The 19,819-nt window shown below is 36.2% G+C and overlaps 2 protein-coding genes across 4 annotated transcripts in view; one reads left to right on the forward strand and one right to left on the reverse strand.

The window, feature by feature from the left end:
* LOC122566592 (translation machinery-associated protein 16 homolog) overlaps positions 1-2,081 on the forward strand; it is a 5,610-nt gene extending 3,529 nt beyond the window's left edge. The window contains exon 6 of one of the 2 annotated variants that reach the window (XM_043724066.1): positions 2,026-2,081. In XM_043724066.1, the coding sequence (XP_043580001.1) occupies positions 2,026-2,066 (41 nt within the window). In that variant the 3' untranslated portion in view covers positions 2,067-2,081. Of the gene's footprint in view, positions 1-1,624; positions 1,684-2,025 lie in introns of those variants that run through there. The other variant, XM_043724065.1, reaches the window with a different exon arrangement.
* Positions 2,082-9,507: 7,426 nt separating this feature from the next.
* LOC122567224 lies at positions 9,508-13,471 on the reverse strand. Of its 2 annotated transcripts, none has more exons than XM_043725573.1 (3): positions 13,226-13,471; positions 10,070-10,384; positions 9,508-9,812 (listed from the first exon to the last, which is right to left on the reverse strand). In XM_043725573.1, exons 1-3 carry the CDS (start codon positions 13,257-13,259, stop codon positions 9,751-9,753), a joined length of 411 nt encoding a protein of 136 aa, XP_043581508.1. In that variant the 5' UTR covers positions 13,260-13,471; the 3' UTR covers positions 9,508-9,750. The 2 variants fall into 2 exon arrangements, with proteins under 2 accessions (XP_043581508.1, XP_043581509.1); XM_043725574.1 differs by having other exon boundaries at positions 10,070-10,702.
* Positions 13,472-19,819: the final 6,348 nt, after the last annotated feature.

A 19,819-nucleotide genomic window follows, 5' to 3' on the forward strand; every position in this document is an offset into this window, starting at 1 on the left:
CAAATTTAGTAGCTGCGAAGGCTAAGACTGTTTGTCAGTTTGGCGAACCTCAGCTAAATAAATTCTAAGATTTATAGCGGGTCCTTAGGCTAGCTGAATATGTACTATGGAGATGCATCGACATCTGGCAATCATCTTGTTCAAAGTGTGCGGTCTTTGTGTAGCAAGCCACGGGACAGAATCCGTTGGAGTGTTTACTGCCGCGCGCCGCTGCTGTATTTTTTCAAGGAGAGCTATACGGTTACTCTATGCCTTTGTTTAGGTAAACGTTTATCCCTTGACCGCGGCTACGTTGGCGACTGATTGTCGCCTCGGGCCCAAGCTCATTGTTACAAATCTCGAATAAACACAATCGGATTGAATGACAATTATTTAATTATGGCTATGGTAAAATCCGGATTACAATATCACGGGATTCTCCCCAAGTTCCAAAGGAAGGCTCCGGTGTTCTTTCATCTCCGACATATATATATATATCAATCGTATAAATATACACATAGACATGCAATATTTAATGTAATACGACTAAATTATACGTAATTCTATGATTTCTCCTAAGAATACTAAGTTGGAACTAGATGTGATTAAACAAAAAATCATTACTTTTTAGGAAGAGTTCAAATATCTTCAACGTTTTTTTTTTATTTTAAATAATTTTTTTCCTTGACCTGTATTGCAAAATAGAGTTTTGAACAATTCGATAAAATAATTAATACATTATCAATTGAAATTAAAATAAAAATTGAAATATTTCATATATTATATGAATTCTTGACGAGGATATTGCAGCGTCACTAAATCTTTGTCAACAACTTTTTGCTTTCACGAGAGCTCTATAGTATCAGACACGTGTAAACACGTTTCGATTCATAAACAATTGCGGCTTTCTCACACTGTTATCGCTCTATCCTCGGATATGTTTACGTATAGAATTTTGGTCTGTCACAAACATTTTCGAATAATTATAGAATAAATATAGTTTATAAGTAAGAAACGAACATCCGTGATATAATTTTTTCAGATAGATTGTATTACATTTATAATGTTTATAAATACTTGTCAATATCAGGAAATATCTTACAAAGCACAAAAATATTTCAAATATATTCTATTTTCGTAATATAATATTTTTTTATTGATGAATAAATTAATTAGGAACAGCAGTATTTTTCGAAAAAACGCTCACTTCTCCCATCCTTCTCTGTTAATACAGTTTTACTTTCGGAAATCTTTTGTGGCCGGGTGCAATGCGATCTTAGAGTCAGTGTTTTCTATGTAACGTTTTTATAATTTAAATTTACTTTTACGTTTTCAAATGCGTGCTTTGATAATGGATCGCCTAAGGGCATTGCTATTAATATTTTATAATATTCTGTTACACGTTATGTTTGAAAAAATTATATCTTTCCAACTTTCTATCTATTAATCAATTTTGTTTAATCAAGTGACAACGTATAAGCGCAGATATCTTCGTTTCAGATTCATTTTTATTCGTCAAAATGATATTAAATCATTTGTGTTTACTCTCTATACCTTTTACTTTCATCTCACTGTTCAGCCTAACGTATTGCTTTTGTTTTGAAACATAATATGTCTGTTACTGAAAACATATCCTTTAATGTAGGTGTTCAGGAATTTGACGAGTCCTGTTCGTGTACGCACAAATAGCCAACTCTAGCCCCCTACTCCTCTCCAACCCAAACTCGGGTAAATCGCGGCGCGGGGTGTCAGTTTAGCGTGAACAATCAGAGGGTTTAGACGTATATCCATCCGTGTCATTTCGCGACAGATGGCTTTGGCACTTTGGTAAACATTTTTCTACACTATTGTTACTTTCTGTACGTTCTTCTTCAATACTTCGTTGTAATCTATTATTTAATTACTGTTGTTTCTCCGACTGTCTTTTTGGTTGTCCCATTTGCCGGTAGCTCGTTCAATGAGTTTTCGAAACACAAGTTGACCATGATCATTGTTTCATTTTCAAATAATTTATTATTTTTATACATTTATTTTAATATTTTGCAGATTACTATTATTTGATTCCGAGGGAAGCTTTGATGTATTAGAGGGATGCTGCGAAATTCGAAAGGACGGGATGGAAGTGAAAAGGACGTCATGGTGATTAACGATAAATTTGATAAATTTTCGTCAAAATGTGGTAATATTTATTCATTATTAAATTAACTCCATTTCTTATAAATATTTCGTTATATTGACGTAATATTTAATATAACAAATTCTAAATTCACGGTTTATTAAGAATATGGTTTATTAAGAATGAAAAATGCAAGGTTAAAGAAATTATGTTTCCGAAGAAATTGAATAGACTGTTTAACTTAAATTTAACATAGATTCTCTCGATTCTATTTTATTTGAGTAAGAAATTCAAATAACTTTTTTATTTTGTTTCATTATTCGTAAATAGTCTGTAATATAATATCGACTATTAATTTCGTCTTTCTCAATAACTTTTATTACATTCGAGAAACTACGTTATCACAGACAAGTTTGAACAGGTTCTGCGCATCGTGTTTTTTTCGTATTGCGCAGCTTTGTTTAACGGTCAGAAAAAGTGCGCCATCTTGCATTAGAACGAAGTCACGTAATGCATAAAATATTTGAAGTTGTAATGGCGGGCATTCAATTTGGCGGATAATTTTTACAAATCAATCGTATTATGAAATATTCATATATATATATATTTGACAACAATAAAAAATACTTTGAAAAATATTAAAAAATTTTTTAGATTTTTAGACAAGTTGGATCCATAAATAAATTTTTAGATTTTTAGGTATGTAAGGCCCACAAACAAAGTTTTAGATTTTTAGGCAGGTAGGATTCATCAACAAACCTTTAGCTTGTAAGGCAGATAGAATCCATAAATAAATTTTCAAATTTGTATCTAGGTAGTATTTTATAAATAAACATTTAGATGTCTGATGCTCAGAGTTTACAAAGAAATTGTTCAAATTGGTTGTAGGTGAAAGTCTATGAAAAGAAATCTTTAGACTTCTAATAGGTAGAGCTTGTACAGAAATCGTGTAATTTTTATGTAAGTAGAGACGACAAAAAATCTAAAGTTTTGATAAAACTAATTTCAATTTAAGTTTATTTCAGAAACTTTTACGGGACCAATGGAAAGAAGATACTCTCTCATAGTACAATCAACATATTCAACATATTCAAGATTAACGTATTCAGTTATGAAACATATATTCATTCTGTATTTAGATGCAATATTTCCTCTCCAATTTTATTTATTATATTGAGATATTTATGTAGATAGGATTCATGAAAATCTTTGAATGTTTGAGAGACTGGTTAAATTAGATTTGTAGTCAGGTAGGAAGTTGAAATTTAATTTTTATATTTTAATGTTAGGTAAGGCACTTGTGAATTAATTTTATGAATGAGATCTGTGGTTAGCTTGATCATTCTCAAATTAAAGACCCAACTCAGAATTAGGTAGATACTTAGTAGAAAAACTAATAATGTTAGGAAGCACTGTGTCCCTGTATGTGTGTGATAGATAGGTCGTTTTGAAATTAAAAATGGTAATAGAAGTGTAAAATTACTGATAAAAATAGGAAAAAGAGTCTCGCATAGAATTATATGATTAGTTTATGATTTAATGTAATTTTTATTTTCATGATTATCTTAAGATCTAATTCAATTTTTAGTTTTAGGTGGGTCTCCATTCGCAGCAACCTCCACACAGTGAGATCCGGATAATCATATTAATATTTAATGTACAATTTCTAATTGCATCAATACGTAATTAGTAGCCATGATACAATTATGAATTGTGTAGTAAATGATATGAGCTGATTGGCTGCGATCGCGATTAGTTTTACATAATTATGTAGTCAAAATTTATTTATTATTACCTTTTAAAGGATAGTTAGTAATTGCCACGATTTACATTCCAAAATCGTTCGTAAGTTAATTAACTTTCACTCTGCCCACTGTTCTCAATTACCACGCGTCTAACCGAATTCGTCTCACGAGTGCAGCGTTCAATCCATGGCTCGTTGCAAATTAAGCGAAAATACGACAAATCTAACGAGGTCTTTTAGCTAAGTTAACATTAATTCGGTCGACCGAACCGGTAGAATTTCAGGAAGAGATTAAGGCGATATAATAGTTCATTGATTACAGGAGTTGTGTGACGAGCTCTTAAACATTTCTGCAAATTGACGATATCCAAATAGTACAGTTCTCCAAATTCATAATTCTGAAAATATAGTATATAGGTCATGGAATGATTACAATAAGGATGAGAATATACCTATTATCATTTTCACGTATTTGGATATTCAATATTGATCAGTATATTAAAAAATGCCTAAAATATTCAAAGTGAAGTATTCGTTAAAAAATTGAGAGGGTGAAACAAATTTATATTCATAAAAATCTTCAACCTATCGATCGGAATTTCCAATTACCATCAACTTTCCAAACTTTCGTTCGGTTTGTTAACAGAAAGCTAAGAATTCGCGAGATGTCAGATAGAATCTTCAGTCTACCGATTACATAGACTCTTCTAGAAATTCATTTGCGTTGCCATTAGTTACAAATGGAACTACAGTATCTGAGGATGACTGGCTTTTGGTATCGAAGTAAATGGGTGGAGTGCTTGTTAAATAACGTTTCACTGATGACCTATCGAAGCTCGAAATTCATAAATTATCCAGGTCTCCAAGGTTCTATATTGAATCTTGATCCTTTATCGAACCATATTCGAAGTGACTTGAATCTTTAAAGTATCGTTGATCTCTCAATTGTTTCGAAATTATTATTCAGACGTTTCTTACTATCTACGATTCTATCGTAATCGCGTTTCGATTCCTATTCGACAAGTAGTACTCAGATAGCATCGAATTTACCACATCGGTCATTTTTACGCTCGCTTGAGCTTTACGATCTCCCGACGTCCTTGCATTCTCAATTATACTCGATGCTAATCCTCCCACTTGTTTGACGGACCGGTGCTGTCGAATTAGAAAGTTCGTTGTCTAGCTGTGACTTTTTGACTTTTGTCTTCCTTCGTCCAGCTATGCGGAAAAATGACAAGGCGATGGAAAACGGGCACATAGGGCGTGAAATTCAAACTGTTGATGAGAGAAAAGATGCGTTTGTTTATGCAGATGTTGATGCGCATGCGGTTAAGATTTACCGAGAGTATTCACGATGCAGTGGTTCGTTGATTGGGGTCAAATCTTGTGAACGAATGGCTTTATCGAATAGTAAAATTATGCCTCATAAATTTTGCTATTTGTTCGAAATAATAAAAATGAAATAGCTCTGATGAATTATGTATTGTTGGAAATTTAATATTGAAAATTTTCAGTTATTAACATGTACACGTTCTTACTAACACGTTGCTAATCTTGATTTATATCGCAGTGTGTATTTTTAGTTGGGTTACAATCCACGTCCCCACAATCTGCAGAATAAGACAAACATTTGGCTCACGAATTAAGGAATTATTTAGTGAATCAATTAACGAATCCTAGATTTCTTTCCTGATAACATGCTTTAACAATGAAGGTAATTCAATAAATGCATCCTCTGCATCATTATGAACCTCTTTCTAGCTACCGCAAGTCTGAATACGTGACTAGACTACGAATTTGATGGCTAGAATGCGGATGTTTATGGCAAATACGAACACAAATGCAGGAAAACAAAGAATGTTAAAAGCAAATTATATAAGTAAATAATTAAGTAAAGGAAATTATATAAGCAAATAATAAAAGTTATAAAATTTAGAACATACAACATATCCTGATTCAAGCTTTACTGCCACGTTATTCGTCGTTAAGGTGCTTATCAAAGATCCCACTTCATTTAGTCCAATGTGATAAAATACTGGCACCTAAATGTAGCTTAGAAAGTGAACGTGAAACGTCTGTTGTATATATGTAGCTATCACAATTGTCAGAACCTTCGTCGTCCGAGGATTAATCCTTTCACTGTGGATTAAGATGACTATTCGCTGCAATAACTGTACTGTAGAACTTAAGAAAAATTATTTTATATAGATTTTATGTATACTCATTTCGCCATTGGTTAGAACAGGAAATACATAAGCGCCCATGTGTTGCAACAGTTCTAAGCCTTAACAGCTTATATGGTCGTTAAAAAAGTTTGAAAGCAGTTTAAACATCAGAGTATAATGTACAAGTAGAACGATAATTCGAACAAAACCATCGTTTAAGATAAAAGCGCCCCGTCGATAAGGCGTTAATCGACTCTTGTAGATCTCTCTCGGGGCTCATTTTCTCCGCCATCGTCGTTCAATTTCGCGGTCTGTAAGCGTGACCGGCGGCTCCTCCGCAAGATGCAAAGAAAGAAGCAAATGGGAAGAGAAGAGAAAAAAAAAAGGAACGCGGAAAAGAGAAAGAGGCGAAGGAAGGGAGTAATTTCTCCAGTGGAATCTCGGCGACGGAATTCGAGAATCGGTCGGTAAGCGAGTCAACCGACATCGACACGAATATCTCGGCGGAGACGAGCCAGACAGCTGGAAGGAGAAGAAGACTTAGCTCGTGAATGTAGGTCCCCCGGGTCGCCACCTATAATACGAACCTCCCACCTCGAGGGAGTCGTGCCACTATCTTACAGCTTCCTTCAAGAAGCGTGCCCGTTTCACCGTCGAGTTCATTCAGTTCAGCCCGGTCAACAGGTGGACCACCTTATCGGGAGACTCGAAGCAAGGTTGACTTTAACAGGAGCGTTCCAAGAGATAGAATCTTGAACGCGTACAGGATGTTTCTAAAATCGCGTCGAGCGATTCGTAGGAGACGGGATATTTCTTTGCTTCGTGGGCGGCAAGGTCGTAGGAAGTAGGATGCATCGAAATTTAGATTTTTTTTTTATTGATTTCGACGTTTTTGTTCAGATTTTTATTAGCATTTCGTTGGTTCAAAAGGAAACTAAGGATTTTGGTCGGTCGTGTATTGGAATTTTGGTGATTCAGAAGGATATTTCGATATTTAAAAAGCGTAGAAGGTAAATTGAGTGATTCTGTTGAGCCACTTTTGAATTAGTAATTTGTATAACTGTAAAATGCTTAGTTAAAATAGTTCTTGTAAATACAAATTTCTTTTTTAAATAACATGACGTATTAGAAGATAGAAGATCTATGAATAAAGAAATTGTTGTATACAAAATATTCGAACGATGAGTTAAATGGGATTCATCGGTAAATATAGCCTTTTATAATCTGGCTTTTATTGTGGTTTATTATTATTATTATTATCGAATAATCTTTAGAAAGTGGAGTAACTATTAATCAATTAATGTATCATCTACTTTAATGTCCAAGCCAATAGCATTCCTTTTGTAATAAATAGCATCCCTAAGGTGACAAAAATGTTGTTATAATATATTAAATATCTTTTCCATTTCTTCGATAAAATATCACAAATGCTTTCTTAGCTATTATTTCTTACTTCAAATTCAACTTCGCTTTTTCGATGAATCTTTATTCGCTCGAACAGTTTCTAGTGAAATCTTCGACCGAACATTTTACATGAAACTTCGACATTCGAGAAGGATACCTCACAGGTGGGTCTTCGTTTCTGCATAAATTACTTTTCTCTTTTAGAAAAAGTAAATCGAAGATCCGTTATTTTTGAAAGTAATTTTTGACGAATTCTATATAGCTGTCTAAATAGTAAAGTATGTTAAGGACCATAATATTCTTTCATATCTATTTTGTAAAGAAATATTCATCTATCAAACACTCGTATTCTATAATCACCAGACTTACGAGTATATATACATTTAAAAATTACAAGATCAATAAGTTAGATATCGTATAAATCAAATAGATAAAATACTCAAACATGATCAACACATGGTTCAATCTTCAAATTGGATCTCTGAGAGTAGTATCGTCGAAGGAACCAAAACGACTACCATTCATGCTCGTTGCCTATCATCTTCTTAACAATTCAGCAGCAGTCAATGGCGAGCTTGCGGTTTATCGCCATGGAAAATGATCAGGAATGGGTTTTTCAATTAGCAAAACAGAGGTTTGACAAGCAAATTAAAGCGAATGTAACAGCTGTGCCGACGTATTGAGTCACACTAGTGCACCGGCTTGAATTACCACATAACGGGTGGTCCTGTAATACAACTGGAAAGTGGCGAACTGGATGACGGAACAACTGACTGGAACGACGGGTAAGTCGCAAAGGAGACGAAAAAGAACGAATCTCGCTGCACGAATTAATCGAGCAACTTTCTTCCGGAATATTTTCCATAGTACTTAGCTACATGATGTTTAGTCTTTAATCGTACACAGATCTTTTCTGCAATTCTTTTTGATTCTGGTCTTTCGTTAAGAAACTCGTAGAAAATTTTCTACGAGATATTTTTGATTTCTGTGTACTTAAAATTGTTCACTTTTCAACGTTATACCATTTCCACGTTTTTATAGTTTCCAAATTCCACGGCTATTAAGTTTCGATTCCAATATTTGTATATCCTTTTAATTACACTGTCTCTGTGTTTTCCCAGTTCCTAATTTTTCCATTGCTCTTATTCTTGTTATTATTTCTTCAATCCACGAAGGCATTAGATTGTAATATGAATTCGTCTCGCCTTCTTCGTTTATATGGTAAATATAAAAATAGGACGAATGTATATTACAACCTAATAATGTCTACCATTTTTCAACATTTCAATTTGTATACCGAACGCGCGTTTCTTTAATTATATATCGTCAATCCTGCTATACCCATTTTCATCGCCCAATAATTACACCCCCACACGATACAAATCCTCTTGATTCTCCCTCAAATCCTCATTCCCCCCACTCTTTCTCTGTCCCCAAACTCCTACCTACTTCTACTGTCATCCTTCCAAGACGAGGATACTTCAAAGAGATAGTATGCAAGGCCGCGTCGTAGTCGGCTGTAAGTTGGCGCAAATATACATGCGCACGCGCAATTACAATGACAATAACAATCTAGCAAAGAGGAAAGAATAATGCGACAAACGGTTCTTCTCTTCACGAAGAAGATGACGATAATGAGACTAAGGAAGAACTTGACCTACGGCACATCCCAGAGAATTTTAGTCTAAATAAAAATAGCTAGGAAGTACTTTCGAAAAATAATTTATTAGTTTGATTGACGACGCCTCCAAATCGTATTGTTAAATCGTAGATGGACAAATTTCATTCCTGCAAACTCAATTCGAAGAAAAGCTAAATTACGCGCCAAGGGTAATATTATCCAAATAATTATTTTCTAAATATTTTATCCAAATGTTCCCTATAAAATGCTTACGATCTTATTAGTGGAAGAAAGAAACACATAATCGTGTATACAATCTACCCTTCTTTCATAGAGCTCCTATAGCGACGAATTTTATTCGTTCTTACTCAATTCTCACTTATTCAATTCATTCAGAAGTCATATTACTCAACAAAAGTTAATAACTTAGTAAGGTTTTTATTTAAATAGTATCCATATATATGTATAATCTTCACGATCCGGTGGTAGAAGAGAGAAACGTGTATAATCTGTGATTGAGAGAAGGGGAAGAGAAGCGATAGAAGAAGGGGCCTTACCGGCTCGCCTCTGGCCTCTCTCTCGATACACCTTTCTCCGGTTCCCAACAGCCGGCGGTGGGCCTTGCTTCCCCTTCAGTCCTCACCGGGACACAGACAAAGTTACGCACCCGGAGAAAGGTCAATCGGTCGGTTGCTCCGCTCGTCGAGTACCAGAGCTCTCGTTAACTGCTCTGTCTGGTGACCAGGTGGACAAATTTTTCCTCTTCGTATCTCCGTGGATGGACTGTGATTAAAGGAAAAAGAGACTCGTCGACGATCTTAAACAATATTTTTTCGTTGTTTAAATAACAGAAAAGAAATTTAGTTCATCGTCCAATCGGTTTGTCCTTCGTTTGTTTAACGTTTCGTCTTTCCGTCCGTGTAGATTTTGGTTACATTTTTCGAAAGATCTTTTTCATTCGGTCACGTCGAAGGTGAGAATAATTCGAAGTGTGTAAGATAAGAACGTGGACGATTTTGGTGCTGATGTAACGGGCTAACCTTGTTCGTTCGTATCGGACCGATTTACATGAGAGTGTACGTCTTCTGTTGGTAATTTCGTGCAGCGCAGCTCCCTGCCAGCGGGGAAACAGATGGGCAAAGACATGTGGAGGCTCTGGTTCACGAAACTGCTGCTGCTGCTGGCGGCTGTGTTACTCTTCGTCGCCGTGGAAACGCGATCTGAGGGTGAGTTTTCTTGTTTTGGTGTCGTATTCGTTGTTCTACGCTTTGAGAATCTTCTATGCGTTGTAGTGCATCTTCGAAAATGAGGGACTCGGACGATGAAGTGATACATTGTGGTACCAGTGACAGGATCTTCAATTTGAAGAAACTGTGGGTAGAGTCTTTGAATCTACGCATCTGTTTCTCCAAACATTAGAATATTTTAGTACGCGTAGCCACGAACCCTTGGAAATTCACAATAGAATTCTTTCAAATTCATGAAACTTTTCACTCAAATTTCTATTTTTTATATTACTGATTTTAAATACCAATGTCGTACGTCGTTTTCGGTTCAAGATTGCTATTCCATTTCAAGGAACAGTAAAGGCATGTTCAGTATTTTACGAAATTTACCGCCTCTGTAATATTTGAACAGTCATATTCAAATCATCTTACAAAATTTCCATACCACTGAAAACAGAGAGAATACACGAAGTTGCGTGACTATCGAATTGTCGAATCGAAGTTTCATGAAACGAAAAACGTTTGGTAGCGCAAGCTTGTTTGGCAGAGTTTTCCCGAGTCTCGTAGCGCTTGTGCAAACGACGACATTTGCATCGCGCAAGCCAGTCGTGGTTGGAAACGCGTTAAACACTTTCTAATTCGTCGCCTCGAGAAGGGAGAAAATACTTGTCGCGGAACGCGTTGTGCAATTCCGCGATGTAGGAAGAATTTCGTCGCGCGGGTACCACGATTTTGGTCGTGTTCGACGTTGAAGAAACGTGACGGATAGGAAGCTAGCTGGTCGAACAACAATTCCTTCGTTGTGACAGCTGTTCTTCCGCATGCAAGTCGATATAACGCGGTTGTCTTCCCATTAATAGGACATCCACTTTTACACGACTTTATCGTAGCTGTAGCTCTCACCAACGAGGAATTGTTCGCGTACCATGTGTACGTGCAATTGTTTTCCTATGTTTAACACGAGGCCAAGAATTATCAGCCGCCTTGCGTGTGTTTATTGTTAAGATGTTCGCTGTTAAGAAAAATAGAGCAAAAAGTAGAGGGAAATAATTTAACACGTTCCTTGTTATTGACCCATAGGGTGCACCGATTCAATTATTAGGTTGTCATATGACATATTCGCTAGAACATTACAGATTTTTTGTGTAGATACTGGGAAGTGCGTCGTGTATTCACAGTGAGGTTTATGGAAAATTGGATGTCGATTTGTGCTTCCTTGGTTCCATATCTTCTCTGAGATATTCACAACGATATAACGAATGTATACGAAATTCACATTGTTTTCCTTGATGAATTTACAGTTAGTCATTTTGCAATGAAAATGATACCGTATTTGTTATCAGTGCTATATAATTGCGTTATATTTTATCCTATTATGTTTATTATGTTATGTTTACATTATGTTTATTACAACGTTGATCAACTGCTTATACGAACGAAGAAGCGAACAGAGTTAGAAGATATTCAAAAATATGAAAAATCCTGTGCAAGAATCGAGGAATAATTGAATATATTCGTGGGAAAGAAGATAAGAATAAGTGTTAGATCGAGATTGATAAGGGGACAGCGGGCGGTCTCACCTGTAGGAATTAGCGAATGAAGGTAATTTTGAGGAACACATTGCATAAGTTCAATGGAATTAACGTTAAGAGCTAAGGAATACATTAAAGAGATAATACTGTGGTCGGAGGTGTTGCAAACCGCGTAACGGTGTGCGCGACGTAACAATACGTCGCGTAAATTCTTGTGACCCAAATGATCCAGAAAACAAGTAGGAAGACGATGAAGCAATACCTCGTCGAAAACGTTCCGTAGAGACAAACGTTTCTTCGTTTCAACGCGAAATAAAACGTAAGAAACGCGTCAGAATAAGTCAAAATATTACTTCAGCAACGAATTAAATGCGAATGAATAAAGTATTTTTTAAACGACCTAGAAATCCTCTCATTAAGTATCAAATTTATACTAGAATATTTTTAGGCTACGGCGTGCAAGAATTTCTTAAAATATTCCTTTGGAAGACTATAAATTGCTACCTGTAAAAGATCTTGTTACTTATTGTTACGTATAAAAAACACTATATCAATTTCCCATGGTCGCCACACGCGTTAACAACGAAACAGTCTCAACACAAGAACCTTCCAAAATATTCCCACTTGATTAAAGACAGACAAGCGTCCTAGTTACATTAATTAACCCGTATCAAAGACCAACAATCTCTATCGACGTAGCCGATGAATGATCGTTCCACATGAAAACAGAACGGAAACGGCGACGAACGAAACCGATCTTCGCGAGGCCGACGTATTAAAATTCGAGAGAAATTAGGACCTGCGAACTACTACATTAGAAAATAATGCCGATACTTTGTGTGTTACGAACGGTATAACGGTTCAAGCGGCTTATGGCGCTCAGTCGCGCGCGTTCTACTCTGGTATCCGCTTGTTCGATTCCTCGATCGAATACAAGATCGACGATGCCATGCGCGCACGCTACCGTTCATCATCAATCAGACGTCTACAGCCGGTGTAGATCGTTTGATAACGTCTTTAAGATTCTTATCGTTAATCGAAACGAACCTGCAGAAATGCGCGGGATGTTTAATGTTATGACGCACTCTTCGTTTACGGTCGTGAGTTTAGTACGGAATATTCGCGCTAGAAGCAAGCGTTTTCGTTTTTTTGGAAGCTAAACGAGGGTGTTACAAATGGTTAGAATAGTGCTTTAGTTGAAGATTTTAACAGATTTCCGAAGAGAAAGAGAATAAGAAGAGAGGATATAATATTTAGCGAGTGATCGAATTCTATGGAATTTTCTTAATAGGGGAGGGATAGTGATCAGAGATTCTAAATTTATTATTTTATATTATTTTGTAGTATTGTTATCAATCGTATCTTCTGCTAAGTTATTAAACCGAATCGAATTTTTACATAGAGCGCGGTGACTAGAAATTCCAAATTCCTCACTTACCAGTCATATGTCCTTGACTTGTCAGAGGTAGCATTATTAACTATCTATCTAACATATGTTACTGACATATTCTCTTACGAAAGCTATCCACTATAGAAATACCAACAACTTAATAAAATATCATAAACAGTTCCAATGAAACGGGTTTCCAAAAATTCAACTGGTTTCTTCACTTAACGGAACATTCACAAATTTTATGAACGTTGCTACAGTTCTAGTAAAAAAATTTCCTTTCTTGAAAATGCTTTCTTTGAAAGACTCGCGAGTGATTTCGCGGTTGGTGCTCACTGATGAGAACAGACTACTTTGCTCGGATCTTTATTAAATATGCATGTAATCATTTGCCAGCACGAGTCAGCTCACGTAATTCCTCAATTAATACAAGAGCGGAATAACGAACGATGACTCGACGTTCACCGGTGAAACGAACTACCTGCAGAATCAGAAAAACAAACTACGAGGTACGCTGCTCACCGCCATCTCTAATTGAACGTCTCGGAAGCGACGTGGTGCGAATTAGTCCTTCCGTCGTGGCTCTATCTTCCGTTGTATCTTGTTGGCGGTGAAACCAGGCAACTAAAGAATGAAACGATTCAGGAAATTCTGTGTTTGTGTGCAACGAGTTTCAATCGAGAGTAATGCTTTTTCCTTTCACGGATTTTACGTATACGATGACTCGAAGAGATGTTTGATAGGGTGGTTACAATTGGAAATTGCGGTTGGCTAATGACTGATCGACTTGACAACTAGATATAATCCTATGATTAATATGAATATTGTTATTTTTTGAAAGGTCTTTTCGAAAGTAGGAATTTTATGAAATACAAAGTTCGTGGTTTCCAGATCCGACTATGAAATTTACTTAAAAACTGTGAAAAATTCGTGTTGCTTAGGTTTCAAACATCAACATACATCGATTGCGAAGCCAGTACAAGTGCAAACTCAAACATTGCGAGATCCTTTACTCTCATCAGCGGTTTAACTTAACTTCTTCGATTCTTCAATTAAAAATCTTTCATTAGGTCAACGATTTCTAACATTTTAGCCATTAAGCATTGTATTAAGTTCAACTTTTCGTTTCTGTACTTGGAGAATTTTTCTCAACAACAGAAAGGGATATTAATAGCCAGCTTGTTGCTTTACAATGATCAACCTACTTCAGTCTCCAAGTTCAAAGGTTTGACGCCATCCATAAGTTTCCCAGAATATAATCAACTGAGAAAGATCTAATGCGTGGTGGAAAACAAACTGTGTTGGTGATAAGATCGCCGTTAGCACGGGCTTTAGCAGGCTTGACGCGGAATCCTTTTACACACGCAAACCTAGACAGGAGGATCATCGTATATCAGAGAATCGCGAGCCGCGGACGACTCTTTCACCGCGAAGACGAACGAGCCAGCAGGAATCGTGGCTCGTTAGCAGAGATCTTCGACTCGAGCGACGATCTCTCCTGTTTTGCAGTAGTGAATGGAACACGGAGGTAATGTCCGCAAGGCCAACCGGCGTCGATAAAAATGCCACGAATAATGCAACCGGCCGCCTCTGTTCCGCGCGCGAACCTCGTTTTCCATCCTGATTTTGTTGCTTGTGGTGCAACCGTTCCTAAGAGTTAGATTTTATGAAGTAACTGACGATGGATCCTTGAATTTTGGTTCGCGTCGGCAAGTCGAGGACGTTTCCTGTTTCTTCGCTTCTACTCTCTGTGATAACAGATGGAAAACGTAGTAAATGGTGGTGAATGATAAGTTGCACACTTCTAACCCTCTGTAAGGGAATTAGCGTAATTTCAGCTGCGAATTTCATCCCATTGGATTTTCATTTTTATTGAAGAAAGATTAAAACATTTGACTTGACCTAAGGTTGTGTGAGACAGATATTGTAGAACTTTCTCAGGTTTTGTGAAAACGTAGGGGAATAAAGAAATCAGGTATAAACGATCGAGTTTGCCCACGAAGAGTTAAACATTATTAAATTACTCTGGCGCGAAATTCAAATGGGGATTAGAATGTAAAATTTCTATAAAAGCTTTTAAAAGAAATGTACAAATCTGTGAAGAATTTGATTTCTAGAACGCGAACGTTTTAAACGATACTTTTTGGGTGTTTACTTCTATGATAATTTCGTAATGATACAAATGACGAACAATCGAAAATGTTCCTAATAAAACCAATTTTTGTTGGAAGAGATCTATCATGATGTTAGTTATATACAAAATATCGTGCTTATATCGTGCATACAATTTTTATTTAAAAAAAAATGATTGAATCTATGTGAGAAGCTATGAGAAGCTCGATTCTTGTCACAAACGAATATTATTCAGGGTTAATGAAAATCGCTGGACGCCTCCTTTTTGCCGATCATGGGAAAGCCTAGTGTTCTCCTATTGGAATAAACCACGGGGAAAGCTCCGATTGTACATTAATGTAAGTGGAAATCTCGGTCGCAGACTGCAAGAAAAGTGAGTTTTAGTCTACCTTTCCCGATCGTTCGATCAGTTTCGATCATTGGGAAGTTCTCTGGAAAGTAAACCAATTGAAGAATATTATATTGGTGATGGACACAGAAAATGATAAATATCCTTGTTTGAAAGTTACAATTAACTAGAAAATGTCTCGAATATCTCTTGGAGAGGCCGAGAAAGCATATTTATTAATAAATTTAATCCGTTGATTGGTTTACGAATTCCGTTTATTGAAGCTGATTAAGACAACATGATATCAGAATTAACGCAGAGAATTACAGTTTAAGATGTAAAAGATACGATTTTTTTTCTAAATGTAGGGACATTGAGCTTTGACTGGTTTCAATTCTACGTAACACAGTTCTATTAGTAAGTTGAAGTAGCATACAAGAAAAGTTTGTATCTGAATTAGATCAACTATATATTTCCTTTAGAAGAAACTATTAAGTCAATCATATCTGGTCTAGATTACAAATTAAAGATTAGGTTTCATTAAAAATTCATTTCGCAACTTGAGACATTATCAATTCCTTTCACCTCGTCCAGTAATATACATATTTATTTTTTAAAACATTGAAAACCCCGTAAAATTATTCAACAATCCACTTAAATCTTCTTCGGTACTAAAGAAATAGAAAACAGATCTTCAAATACACAAAACGTGTCGTTAATTTCACCGAATCGAGTATTCTCTGGTAAAAAGAACCAGACGACGAAAAGAAAAACGAACAAATCTTGAAAGAAAAGGCTCCTTTGTTTCGAGAGAAGATTGGAAATGGTAAGCTCACCGTTGCAACAGTATTTAAACGCTTTTCTCTCCCCTTTGTATGCTCGGTTTGGCGCGAGAACTTTCTCCACCCGAAGGGGAAAAAACCGAACGATGGCTCGGTACTCGCGAGAAATGCCGCTTCTGTCCGTTTTGCGCAATTGTCCGGCCAGCCATCTAAGGGAGACACTCCTTTTTTCAGTGCCGTTTAATTTGCCGAGCTGTCGTGCCGCGAAACGAAGCGGAGACGCGTTTAAGTCTCTGCAAGAATGCGCCGCTTACGCACACCGTCAGGAACTCGAACGTTACGCTACGACTAGATTTTTGTCCCTTTCAGTAATCCGGCAAACATGATCCTCTTTGGAAACTAGCTCGACTTTCTTTTTTAGGCAATGTAGAAAAATTCCCCTTTAATATGATGGAAATTTGGTGCTGGAGCTTTCGTGAAAATAGTTGTTTTGAAGCAATTTATAATTTTATAGACTTAGACACAGTCTTTTCTCAACTCCTTAAGCTTCTAGAAGATTTTGAATAGTAGGGTGCCTTTGTTCTTTAGACAATTCATAACATCTTTCTAGGTTTTTGTACAGTGGATGAATTCTCTTTCTTCAGAATATTCGTGATGTTTGTCGAGGATGTTGAAAATTACTTGGAGCTATTTCTTTGAAAAATTCTTCTATTTAGCTTTCTTCTTGCAGGATTTCGTGACGTGTGCCAGCGTTTTTGCCGCTATGAAACGAAACACGTTTACTCTAGAGGTTGGCCAGTTTTAACCTGTAAACGTACGTTACTTTTAAAGTACGTGTCGCATAATAAAATAGTTCAGATAAGGTGTGAAGTAGCTTTTTTTGTAGACAAACGCGTCTACAAAATGCGTCCACTTCTTACCTAACACTATTTTTTTAGACAACACATAATGTACGAGTGATTTGCATTTATAGATTAAAACCGGTCATCCTGTATAAATTTCAGAGAACTAGATATAAATATAGAACAAACAAAAAAATCATAAAATTTTAGGTTTTTTGACAAATTCAGAATTTATTACCACGCACGTTTTTCTTGCGTCTTATTATTTTTGCTTTACTTCGTGGGGAATTAAATGTCAAATTCTTTGTCTTTCTAACTGTCTAAGTGTCACTCTGGTAACCCGCCCAGCTCATTTAACAGTGTTGCACGCAAAGTTCGATTGTCCAAGAGACAGTGGAGCGACATTTTCGTGGCATTTGCGTTACAGCTTTAAATTGTCTATGTAAGAGGATACGATCTACAGAAATACATATATTATGAAGCAGCGAGGTGCAATTATGACAGTGCATTATAACAATATATTACGGTAATGGTGATATAATTAAACGTTTGTTTTACTTAGGTCCTCAGTGTATTAACCAGCTCGTTATTAACAGAGCAGAATATTTTATTATCGATGTTATTCGATGTAAAGATTGGATGTCTGGAAATTTTAATATGCAAAGGATGAGATATTTCGATTAATTGAAAGTTAAGAGCCACGTTGTAAATACCCCGGAACCGATCGAAGTGAAACCACGACGAAATATCACGTAGCCCCGTTTTCTCCAAAGGATCACGACGACGCGCTGCATGAGCTCTCGACACGAAGCCAATTAGAAGCGTTAAGGCAGTTTCTGCCATTTGTACCAATCGCATTCTTCTTGGCGAAATGTTGGCCGTGAAAACGTCAGCTGTACTTCATCTTGTTGCATTGTCAATGTTACGAGAACACGTTACCTATAAGTCTGTAATCTCATACATCTCAGAGAAATTTTCGAAGATTGATTTGAAGTTGATTTTCCAATTCTCCGGTGAGCGATTAGATTTTTGTCTAGATTAAAATTACATTTTGTCAATTTTCGTGTAAAGATTTCGACACCTAGAATTCTACAAAATGTTCGGAAGAAATTGAATTTTCCTTAAAGAAGAATTCAAATGCAATTGATCTATGATTAAAAATGTCAAAAATTAACATTCTCCAAAAATTCCATTCTTTAATTTTAAAGGAGTTAAATATCTTAGTCTTAAAAAAAAAAAAAAGAAAGATCAGGATCGGTTGGTTCGAGCAACAACCTCCTATTAGAAATGAGGAATGAAAGGACAGCGAGTGCATTGGAAGGCCATCGAACAGAACACGGCGAGAATTGTATTTAAAATGCGAGCAAGTTGAATATAACTAGTGGAGTAACAGTAAGACAGATTTCAGACTTGACCAAGGACGAGAATTCGAAAGGGACGCTTCATGTCACGGTCATCGTGAATCGGCGTCCTTACCTCGATGACGTTAATCGACATTTCCCGCTGGTTTCCCAGCCACGATAACCTCGATGATGCTTTTTGCTCTCGTTACGGGTCGATTACATTGAGAGTGTCGCAGGGAAAGTGGAAGTACATCCAAATTTCCTTTTTTTTTTCGTTCTCTTTTTTTGTGGAATATTTTATGCCGATTTAGATACTGAGAAGTTCATCCATGTTGTAAGAAATGTAGATATATTTATTTATAATTTAACGATGCTCTTCTCCTTAAAATTAAAAAAAGATTGTTATAACGTATAATGTTATTTTATTAAGGGAGAAAGAATACGTCTTTCATTCTGTATTATCTAGAAATTGTAATTATCAATTGTCATTATTATTTTTCTATTAAACTTTAAGTTCTTCGTATTTAAACATCGTTTATATTTACACGGTTTTGTTAACCACGGGTATCTTAGATTTATCTCGTCGATTTAGAATAGACTGGTTTTCGAATGAACTCGAAATATGTATTTATATCTTCAGTGAGGAGAAATTTGCAACACGGATGACTCTTGTGATAATCTTATTTCGTTGAATGTAGTTTTTACTACGTGCAGTGCAAATTAATATATCACGAAGTACGTTATGTTTCATAAAGGATAAGATTCTCTTAGTCAAGGAACGTATTTTATTTGGAAGAAAGACAGTCCCGCGTGCATGAAAAAATGTGCCACGCGGGGACTCGATTCATGAAAGTGGACACGTGAACATCACTCTCCCATCGTTCGAATGCTGCGGGCGATGAAAGTTTGCATTCCCTGGTATCGAGTGCTCGGACCAGGTCCTAATTTCATGAACGTGAACTCATCCGTGGGCTCGGCCAAGAAAAACACGTTTCTGAGTGCTTCCTTTTCTCTATTACTCGCCCCTGTATGATTCGGTTTGATGAGCTACAAACTTTCAAGAAACTGTTTTGCCAACTCAATCGAGATTTTACTTGTTTCTTGTGAATTTAAGAACCTTTCTTTAGTTGTAAAAGTAAGCTGGCGTTGCAGTACTATCAACGATAAAAGTGGGGAAAGAAAGGCCACATAATTTTTGATTTCATAAAGTTTTG

This window comes from Bombus pyrosoma, linkage group LG4 (assembly GCF_014825855.1).
Source record: "Bombus pyrosoma isolate SC7728 linkage group LG4, ASM1482585v1, whole genome shotgun sequence".
NCBI lineage: Eukaryota > Metazoa > Arthropoda > Insecta > Hymenoptera > Apidae > Bombus > Bombus pyrosoma.